The 11254-nt window shown below is 43.5% G+C and overlaps 1 protein-coding gene across 2 annotated transcripts in view; it reads left to right on the plus strand.

Moving 5' to 3' along the window:
* LOC148037729 (putative hexosyltransferase MUCI70) overlaps window positions 1–11012 on the plus strand; it is a 30624-nt gene extending 19612 nt beyond the window's left edge. The window contains exons 7-10 of one of the 2 annotated variants that reach the window (XR_015690687.1): window positions 9363–9550; window positions 9645–9844; window positions 9969–10521; window positions 10734–11012. Coding sequence is in view for 1 of the 2 variants with exons in the window: in XM_087676684.1 (XP_087532810.1) it covers window positions 9363–9550; window positions 9645–9844; window positions 9969–10226 (646 nt within the window). In the remaining variant the exon portion in view is untranslated. Of the gene's footprint in view, window positions 1–9362; window positions 9551–9644; window positions 9845–9968; window positions 10667–10733 lie in introns of those variants that run through there. The other variant, XM_087676684.1, reaches the window with a different exon arrangement.
* Window positions 11013–11254: the final 242 nt, after the last annotated feature.

Genomic DNA, 11254 nt, shown 5'->3' on the forward strand with positions numbered 1-11254 from the left:
GTAGCATATGTACTTCTAGGAACCTCTCTAGATACTCAACAGATGCTAATAATACCAAGGGAGAAAATGATACAAACTAACTAACAAAGTGTTTGAATTGTGGATTTTCTAGTTCTATCTTACCCTCATAAAAAGGACCAAGGTTTGTACTCTTTTTCTTCCACGATCTATATTCCATTAAGTTCATATATCACACACATAGACACACGTGCGTGCGTGCACACAGTCTTTTTGTGAGCTATCGACAGATTAGTATAGATCTATGTTGGTGTGCTTGTGAGGTGAGTAGATAAAGCGAAAAGCTTACATTATCTTCAAACTATTTCTCTTGTGAAATGCACCACTATCATTGAAATCGGAATTTGCATAACTACCGCCAATGAGTTGCTACCCTTGAAATCTAGAATTAGTGTGCTAAGCAGCCATTATTCAGGCTCATGGTAATTGCAAAATGCGTTTTGCTGGCATTGAAACGCGAAAGGGTTGAAATGCTTGAAATGTTTCACTAAAATGTGAAATGCCTAGAGTGAAAAGGTTGATTGAAACAAGATTTTTAAATGGAAACCAATTGTTTTTTTTTGTACTTTTTTTGAGATTTTTTAAACACTTTGCATATATAATAGACATCATTTATTGACATGAAAGTGTTTGCATGGTATAAATGTGTAAGTTACAACTCATAATTTAAAATAAAACTATATCATATATATTGTTCAACCGTTTCACTTGGCGTTTCGCTTGGGACTTGCCCAAATGTGAAACGTTTCGGGGTGAAATGCAACGTTTCAAGGGTAAAATGTTTAGGGGGTGAAACATTTAATGGTTACCTTCTTTAGCCTCTAGAAAGAGGGGGGAGTAGGGCTAAACTGGAATGAGAGGAGGATGCTAGCAAATAAGTTAGCTCATGAGTCTAGGTTTGTTTTAGTAGGCTGGGCATGAGTTTATTTTGTGCATTCTTCAACGTCTGTTTTCGAGGATTAGCCATTATTTCATGGTTGACCAACTTTTATTATTATGCCTTTTGTTGGCTGACTTTTCTTGTTTTGTGGCCTATTTATGGCTTGGGCTCCTTCCTCCTCTGTTAGTTGTCACTTGTAGACTTCCAAAGCAGGTCTTGTTGGAGAGAGAGAGTTGATGCCAATGCTTGCTATTGTATGCGGTTGTCTCATGTCTCCTACCAAAGTAGGTCCTATTGGAGAGAGGGAGGTGGTGACTCACTATTGTATGCGATTGTCTCATGTCTTGGTATATGGATTCCATTCTCGAGCATATCTTTCAGTTCTCCCTTTGCAGTGTTCTTCTGTTTCTCTTTTCACATAGTCACTCTTTCTTCTCTCTTGTGTTGTGAAATCTATTATAGCTGTCTTCTATGCTTCCATTGTTGTACCCACTTCTAACATGGTATTGGATTTTCGTGTTTGGGCTCTAGGTGCTGTTTTCTATTGTGGACAACTTGCCCTCAAACTATTTTACTGTTGGTCAATCTTCCTTTGTCTCCTATAGCTTGGGGGTGACCAGCTTTTGTTAGCAGTTCACATAGCTCATGTGTGAGTTTGACTTATGTCGGGGATGGCTAGGTTATTTAGGCATTTTATTATGGTTATTATGATGCTTATTTGGGGCATTTTATGCTAGACGACCAGTATTAAATGCTGGTTGACCTGCCTCTATTTTGGGATTATTTTATTCTTTATATACCCAGCTCCTTCCTCATTTAGATACATTATCACCTACAGGTTTTGTGGAGAGAGGGAGTTGGTGCTAGTGCCTAGGAGCCAGAGACTCATTGTTGTACACGCCACTCTCATGTTTTGTATATGGATTCCATCTCCCGAGCACATCTTTGAGTTCTCTTTTTCTGTAGTGTTCTTTTGTTTTGTTTCTCTTTTGTCTTGTGTTCAATAGTTTATTTAAGCACTTGTCTACGCTTCCATTGCTTCACCACTTCTGACACGGTATCGGATTGCTTGATTTAGGTTCCTGCTACGATTTTTCTGTTGATTACAGGTATTTCTTTCCCTTGTTGATTAGGCTTGCGTTTTTTAGCCCAACAACTTGCATTTTCAGGCTCTAGCTTGCAATTGTTAGTTAGCTGCATTAAATGCTCAACCAGCTCGCGTTTTTCATTTTCTACCCCTAGCCATGGCTAGGCGATTGCTTGTATAGGTCGTTTTTGCTGTTTTTGGTAGTTTTTGATCAGTTTTTTCTTCATTTTGCAGTAGTTGGCCTGTGTTTTTGATTAGGATTTTGGTCACACTGCACGTGAACTCTCATTTTGTGAAGTCTTTGTTGTTGGTTTGGCTCCATATAGCCTCCATTATCTATCTTCTCTTCTTCTCCTCTCTAGATAGCTCCTTCATGCACTTCTACAAATGATAAGTTACATGGATTTGACTATCTTACATGGAGTGCTATGATGAAAACTTGGTTTGTGCAGAAGGGGATTTGGTTCAGATAGCTCATGTGTGTGTCTGACTTGTAAAGGGCATGGCTAGGTCATCTAGGCATTTTATTATGGTTATTATGATGCTTATTTGGGGCATTTTATGCTGACCGACCTGCCCCTATTTTGGCAATATTTTCTTCTTTGTATACTTGGTTCCCTCCTCATTTAGATACATCATCACCTATAGGTTCTGTGGAGAGACGGAGCCGGTGCCAGTGCCTAGGAGCTAGAGACTTCCTGTTGTACGCGTTATTCTCATGTTTGGTGTATGGATTCCATCTCCCGTGTTTGGGTTCTCTTGTTCTGCAGTGTTCTTCTATTTTCTTTCTCTTCTATCTTGTGTTCAATAGTTTATTTCAGCATTTGTCTATGCTGCCATTGCTGCACCACTTTTGAAAGTTTCTGGGTATTTTCTGCCTGTTTCAAGCCTTCAAACATATGCATTTTTGTGCTGTAGTTTTCATGTAGGGTTTGTGCACTCCATATGGCTGCATTTAATGCTAACTTAGTCCATGTTTTTGTGATCTGCCTCTTGTGTTTTCCGAACTAAATGCTCCTGCAGGCCGGGCAACAATATTTTCAGGCTTGTGACAATGTCTATTGGCTGTACTTTACCCGATTCCTCCTTTTTTGGCCGATTTTCATGTCTAACCTGATTTTTGATTTCCCCTGCATTAGTTGTTTTGTGCTCCTCTTTACATTGTGTGTGAACTCATGATCCATATAGTCTTTGTTGTGTTTGGCTATACTCTCTTTGTTTCTCTTCTTTTCTTTATCTTCTCAACCTATCCTCGCCAAATGGCACCTCCCTAGTTCTCCACGAATGATAAACTTCATGGTCTTGACTACCTAACATGGAGTATTGTTAATGAAAGCATGGTTTGTGACATGTGTAAAAGCTCTTGGTATGTGGTGTGTCATGAGGAGGTGTATTTTTATATGCTTAGCTTTGGCATTACTAAGTTGTGCACATGTGAAAAGCAAGTCAATTAAGTGACAATGAGACCTTAGTAACCTGGTGATTAGTGGGTGACATCGGCAAAAGTTGTACAACGTTATGTCGGACAAGTGCTTGCTTGGTGCGTGATGTCAATGTGGGTCTAGGCCATTAATTGGGCTGTTAAATGTCTAGTGGTGACATTAGAGGGACTAGGCATTAATTAAGAAATTAATGCTAAGTCCAAGGTCAATTAATGTTGGGACATTAAATGTCCCAAGGGGGGTAGCATGATTAATGTGAATGGGCACTACCTAGTTCTTGGGCAGGGTCAAATGGTTAATTAATTAACAAAAACTGGAAATTACTTTTGGAGAGCTGCCAAGTGGCAAAACATGTTGCCACTAGTCAAATCTTTCCATGCAAATTGCAAGAGGGCTGTTTTGTGAGAGTGCGCAACGGAAGAAGAACACGAACACAGAGGAGGAGAGAGAGAAAGCAGGGAATGAAGGAAGAAAATCTGCACTGACTGAAATGAATGCTGAATACACTGAAATGGACTGATCAGTCCCTGCACGCAGCCCGGAGCGTCAGTGAGGGGACCAGATCAGGCTGATGACGATGGCAGCACCACCACGGAGGAAAAGGATGTCGGAGTGTGCACCTGCTGAAGAGGAAGAAGACTGAGAGATGATCTGCCAAGTGTGGGGGGTTGGCTATATATAGCCAAAAGAGCCCAAAACTGGCTGACCTGCCCCAGGAGCCATAAATACTGGACCAACTGCATTTAATGCAGTCCGACTGCATTGCAGTCGCAAAATGCTGACGTGGCACATCTGGGGCCAAAAAATCCCGAAACAGGGGGACAATACCTGGCAGGTGTGGACAGCCTGGGAAATGCAGAAACTGCCCTAAAAATGCACACTGGACCCCGACAAATAAAGGGAATGCATAGAAATGCAAACTGACAGCCAGTCGAGAGTGACTAGCCTCCTCCATCAAAACACATGACAGACATGTCAGAGCTCCTAATGTCCTCGTTTGACTCAGACTGAGGCTCACAAGTAGGAGATGACAAGGCATGACAAACATGACTGCTAACACCCCCTCTCAGATCCTGGATGTGGCTGAAGGCCGAAGAAGAAATGGATCCGGGGATGGCAAGAGGAATGCCAATGTCGATGAAGTCCGTCGAAGTAGACTGCTGCTGAAGGAGCTCCTCACGATCCTGGAAAGCCCCCTCTGAAACACTAGGGGCCAGGGAATCCACAGCCGCATCACCGATATCGTCCCCCTCTAAAAGAGATGGGAGGTACGAGGGAACCACCGGAGGAGAAGGTGGGGGGATGGGAAGGAACCTGTGGAATAGAAGGTGCACAAGCGGGAACGGGTAGCAATAGACTGCCTCGGAGGACCTTGCATCAAAGAAGGGGAATGGAGCCTGTAAAGCCCGCTCTCCTGCCAACCTGTAGATAAGACAGCTCCTATAAAAGAATCCTCAATAACAACGGCATGCTTGGTGAAGATCACTCGTGTGCCAAGCCTCGTAAGACCATAAACTGAGAGGAGGGGAAGGCCCAAATCCGGAACATGTAGGGCCTGGGAAAAGGAGCTCGAAGGTCGGTTGGTAAACAAAGGCAATGTGCCAACACCACTAATAGGCACCGATAAAAAGTCACCAACAGTGACTGAACCCTCTGATGGACGGAGATCCTGTAACAAATCACCTCGGGGAGTCATATGACTCGAAGCACCACTGTCCACTAACCAAGGCTGCGCAGAAGACACTGTAGCCACGGAAGAAGGATCCTCCTCCAAAACATGGATATGAAGGAACACTGACTCATGGATAACAGCGGGTGTAGAGGTAGAAGAAGGCTTCGATGTAGATCCACCCTTCGCTCCCGGACGAAGGTGAGGGTACTTCTTCCAGCATTTCTCCTCGGGATGTGTCCCTTTCCCACAGTGTGGGCACTTCGGTCTCTCTGAATCTGAGTCAGAGCCTGAAGAACTGTCCTTCTTCTTAGCCTTTGACTTCGTCTTCTTCTTCTTCTGTCCTCCCGAACCTGCAACAAAGGCTCTAGTGGAGTCAGATCCACTAGCACTGACCTCTCTGAGTCGCTCGTCATGCTCCAAGGCAAGCTCGGATAGCTCCTCCCATAGAAGCTTCTCACGGACGCGAGCTTTCTCCACACGCCTGCTGCAGTCTTCAACCTGTGAACATGAACAAGGACAGAATCCTGCAAACTCAGAAAGAGGAAAGATCTGGCTTTAGAATTAAGACGATCCCATAAGGCTGCACGATCCATAGATGTCCCATCCGCGGGATCCACTTGAGGCCGGGGAGTAGGAACAGAAACAAGCTCCCAAAGATCGAAGGAGTCCAAGATACACTCCACCTTGCAGGACCATAGAGAAAAGTTGGAGCCATCCAACCGGTCCTCTTTGGGCAGTTGAGGAAGTACGGGTACCTGTACAGGGGGTACCAAAGGCTGCATCTTCGGCCCATTGGAAGGGGTGCGCCGAGATACATGAATAGAAGGGGGACAAGAACGAGGAATAGACTCCGTATGACGATCCTCGCGATAGAAATCACGCCTCCGTTCAGATGAATGCCGAGACAAAAGCTCGTCATCTGAGTCATCAAAGCCCGTAAACTGATGATAAGATATCTTCTAAATCTGCAAAACACCAAACACCAAAGAAAACTGTGCCGATGCCGAAGAATGACCACCAGAAGGGTCACCAACCACTAGAAGAACCACCAAACTCCAGGAAATCAGGTCGCCTATCACCAGGAGGTGAAAACGCAGCTGTGTAGGGCACAAAATCCGGAGGGAAAGTTGCCAAGCACCAAAACGCAGCCAAGAAGAGAAGCGCCAGCTGGAGAGAAGCTACCAGGAGGGAAAACGACCACCTTGGATGCAAAACGCAGCCTGTAGTGGAGTCGCCCAGCTGAAGAGAGGGCCGCCAAGCTGAAAACGCAAGTAGACAGGGGCTGGTTGATGACGTGGCAGCCTCTGGAAGGGGCTGATGCAGCAAACGCAAATGTATAGACCACCTGGAGGGGCCGCCTGGCTGTTGGAGAGAAGGGGGGCAGCAACAGATGATAGGTGTGGTGTCTCTCCAGTCGATGAAGACCTCCGTGCTCTCAGTTTGGCGATGATACCATGTGAGAGTGCGCAACGGAAGAAGAATACGAACACAGAGGAGGAGAGAGAGAAAGCAGGGAATGAAGGAAGAAAATCTGCACTGACTGAAATGAATGCTGAATACACTGAAATGGACTGATCAGTCCCTGCACGCAGCCCGGAGCGTCAGTGAGGGGACCAGATCAGGCTGATGACGATGGCAGCACCACCACGGAGGAAAAGGATGTCAGAGTGTGCACCTGCTGAAGAGGAAGAAGACTGAGAGATGATCTGCCAAGTGTGGGGGGTTGGCTATATATAGCCAAAAGAGCCCAAAACTGGCTGACCTGCCCCAGGAGCCATAAATACTGGACCAACTGCATTTAATGCAGTCCGACTGCATTGCAGTCGCAAAATGCTGACGTGGCACATCTGGGGCCAGAAAATCCCGAAACAGGGGGACAATACCTGGCAGGTGTGGACAGCCTAGGAAATGCAGAAACTGCCCTAAAAATGCACATTGGACCCCGACAAATAAAGGGAATGCATAGAAATGCAAACTGACAGCCAGTCGAGAGTGACTAGCCTCCTCCATCAAAACACATGACAGACATGTTAGAGCTCCTAATGTCCTCGTCTCCTAATGTCCTCGTTTGACTCAGACTGAGGCTCACAAGCAGGAGATGACAAGGCATGACAAACATGACTGCTAACATGTTTGGGGGTTGGCTGAGGGTCATTTCAGCATTCAGAGGTTGAGAGAGGAGGAAGGAGCCATTGGATGAGCTATGAGAGAGGCAACAACTGATCGCACTGGGTGATACGATGGGGGCAGCAAGTTTTCTTCTTTGTCCCAATGAGAGGCAACGGTAGAAGAGGAGGGCTCATCAATTCACTAAGATTTGATCCCCCTTTTGAAGTTGTTGGTGCCAACAGAATTGCCATCAAAGCTACCAATCAAAATATACATTTTTAAATTTGATTTCCTCTTGTCTACCCATCAGCCTTGAGTAGTTCTCTGCCAATTCTAGCTTGGGGTGGAGAGCAATTGCGGAAATTGCTGTTGAAACCCTAATTTACGATAGAAATCAGGGTTTCCATAGCCATCTCAGGTTTTGCACCCGATTATTGAAGTCCTAACACTTGTGTTGTAGCTTAAGGCAAAGAGATTTGCAACTGAACCAAAGGGGTAGCCCATTCATCAATTCTTGTGGTTCGCATGTAAGAGATTGTGATTCAATTTGAGCCTGGATTGTTGTAGTATTAAGGGGCTAATTGTGCCCAAGTGGTGCTGGTCATTTTATGACAGCCAATGTATTGAGGATTGAAGGAGATCAGCTTAGATCTCATTGTACTTGAACTCAGAGCAATACAATATAAAGAAATATCGCAAGGAGTGCTAGTTGTTGGGGTCAATTAGGTGTCTGCTGTCCAAGATCAAGTGGTGAAGTGTGTATTTTCAGATTTGGGTATTTAATGCTTGATGTATTTTGAGTTAAATCAAAATATCACCTCCCTTACTAAGTAGGAATGCTGGTTTTATGGTGTTTGGAGCTATTGTCCATCCTAGTATTCCAAATCCTATTCCAACTGATTGGGATCATGACAATTACAAGAAAGCTATGGTCACATGGGATTTGGATGATGCACATGCCTATTTTGCACTTCTTTGGCGCATTTTTGAAGAGGTCCTTTCGACGGTTACCTCGTACAAGACAACTTCGGAGTGTGGGACAAGTTGCAGATGTTGTATGACGCTTCATTGACCATGCAAGCTGTGACCCTCTATAGTCAGCTCTAGTCAGCTCTAGCAAATGAAGTTCAAACCTAAAGATGCTATGCAATCATTTTTACTTAATGTGACACAAGACTAGCTTCGGCATATGTAGTCTGCTCTTCTAGAGGTGTATCTAGTGGGGACTGTACTCTAAAAACTCCCTTTGGAGTGTGATGGAGTAGCCAATGCTGTGCAATCCTAGAGACATCTTCGCAGCCAGTGAACTTTACTCGTATGTTCTTGATGTTGCTTAAGAATGAGGCGTCTTTGAGGTTATAGGAGAGGCTTTCATCTCGACATGGTGGCCATGATGAGGGATTTGCAGCTTCAGAGAGGGGTGACAAGAAGAAGAAGACGAAGGCCCGTTACTATGCTATCAATGTGGAAAGAAGGGACATTTATCATCTACGTAAGGATTGCAAGGTGCTAACAGCTTCATGGAAGGAGACAAAGAAGAAGCAGGATACAAACTCGTGACAAGTCATTCTCATCCTCCTTTGTCTCCGATTCAGATCCTCTTGCTTTCTGTTTCTCTTTTCTTGCAGTCTCTCCTCTCTTGTGTTGTGCAGTCTATTACAGCAGTCTTGAATGCTTCTATTGCTGCACCCACTTCTGACAAAGGAAACGGCTCAAAAGCACTTAGATTTAAAGGGGATTCTGCTAAATATAAACAAAAAAACAAAACAGTTTAGGGAAAAGCTTAAATGGAATTTAGTATGATTTGTAAATGCCAAATGTGGGACAGCATATAGAGCAGAATGTAGGAAAAACTTGCTTATAATACTCTATATAAGTAGCAGGCCTGAGAAACAAGCAAGCTCTTCTATGCCCTGTTCTAGATAGTGTTGAGTGCAGCAAGTCATGTATCACATCAAGTTAAAACTTTATTGCATTTATTGTCCTTGAATGGCAGCTTTTGTGTTACCAAGTATTAGCATTAGCAAGTTAAAAATGAGGAAATAGTTCAGAAACCTCTAACACACAAAAGTCTCGTCACTAAAAGCCGAAGGATGCCAAGATCTTTCTATGATATGAATACAATCGTGTTTATGCTGCAATATGGTTTTGCAGGTTTCTTTGGAGAAACAATGAAACCTTTGCAATTTCTCGACATTACAAACGCTTTGATGTATTTGAAGAAGCTGAAGCAAATAAGGCAGCTGGGAAATATGACAACAGTACTATTGATGCTCAAGTGAATTTATACAAAAACGAAGGGCTTGCACCTTATGACAGACTAAAATCACCATTTTCTAGTGGTTTGTACCTCCCTCTAATTGTGGATCCTTGCCAGTCTAAAGTACAATTAATCTCTGCACAGGATGTTTTTTTCTGACTTTTTTTCAAATGCAGATGTTCCAGAGGGCTGTGTGATTATACGCGAACATACACCAATAACAAATTTGTTTACGTGCCTTTGGTTCAATGAAGTGGATCGTTTTACATCTAGGGATCAGCTGAGCTATGCTATTGTGCGGAACAAGTTAATGGATAGAATTCCCTGGTGGCCCAGCATGTTTCTTGATTGTGAACGAAGGAACTTTGTGGTGCAGGCAAGTATTGATGCTTCAACCACCTTTCTGATGTTAAGGTTGATTTACATGGTTTTTAAACTCCTTGAAAGGTAGGCTTGTCATAGCTTGATTTTCTTTGGTAATGAATTTTCCTGAATGGCAGGCTTACCATAGAGATCTACTAGAGCAAAGAAAGTCTTCTATGAGCACTCTACCTCAACAAACCAATTCAACAACCAAACTAGATGTGGAGTTGGGCCTTGAGATTCCTGCTATGAACAGGTCAATTGCTCCAAATAGGACAGTTCCAAGATCAAGACGTACACGACATGCTGTATCCCGAAAAGTATCTGGAAGGCAAAGAAGGATATCTGATGCCAGGCATAGAACAGGTTCAAGGATTGGAGAGAAACTGGCCTGAAGGAATGACACACTTTTACTTCAGCAGTTCTATTCCTAATTTCTGTTATTGGAGACTGATGTCAACATTAAGTGGCATCTCCCAGTCTCTGATCTGAGTAGCATTGGGAAAAACCCCCTGAATGCTCCTAGTGACAACTTAGTGGCCCATAGTTTGTGTGTACATTGCCCAGCCTCCCTTTATGCAGCGGGATTGAGTTCACAGTCACAAAGCTCCTTGCTAGCTAGAAGGCTACATTGTGTCATCTTATATGGATGGGAGCACTGAGTTATCCATTTGTTCAATACAGCAGAAGGTATTGTAATCAGCATTCCTTACATACAATTCTTGTACTAGATTGGGACTAAGACTCTTTTCTGGGAGGGATGGAAGGGGATGTTAACTCCCCTTGCAGTTTTGTCACTATATTTGGGTCTGATATATCTAATTGATTATCTCATTGAAAATCCAATCTCTGATTGTCTCAATGGTGCTATCTGAATGGTTTTTAAATGTATTTTTATCCAGGAACGCTACTTGCAATGCAAAACATTGTCTTTGTGATGGTCATCATCACACTTCCAGATGCATATGGAGGCTGAAAGAATTAAAGCTTTCTTCTGCACATTTAGTAGATGATCAATAGTTATTGTAATAATTCCCTAGAGGTAAAGGTTCTTTTGGGCATGGTTTTGAAGGCTGACGACTTGTTTTTTTGGAGTTTAGGTTGTAGTGAGATACATGTCTAAAACATTTCTGGTGACATGTTGTAGTAAAAAGATGGAGGTATGCAATGATTTTTGGCTTCATTGGTCCACTCCTTTATTCTGGGCTCCGTAAATGCTTGCTGATTATGGCCAACATGGGGCTGCCAATAACCAGACATGCAAGTTTTCTTCACCTGTATGTGTCTTTGCTATTTGTGTGTTTGTGTGTTCTTTGTAGGTTTTATTCAGAAGGTGCAGATCTTACGGCCGTCCTACTGAAGCCGAGTAGGAGGCAGTCATCATAGCTACAGTTGAGTGTGTATGGCTCATATAGGCTTGGGG

Source organism: Lygodium microphyllum, chromosome 4 (assembly GCF_053477565.2).
Source record: "Lygodium microphyllum isolate KBCC chromosome 4, Lygodium_microphyllum_v1.1.10, whole genome shotgun sequence".
NCBI lineage: Eukaryota > Viridiplantae > Streptophyta > Polypodiopsida > Schizaeales > Lygodiaceae > Lygodium > Lygodium microphyllum.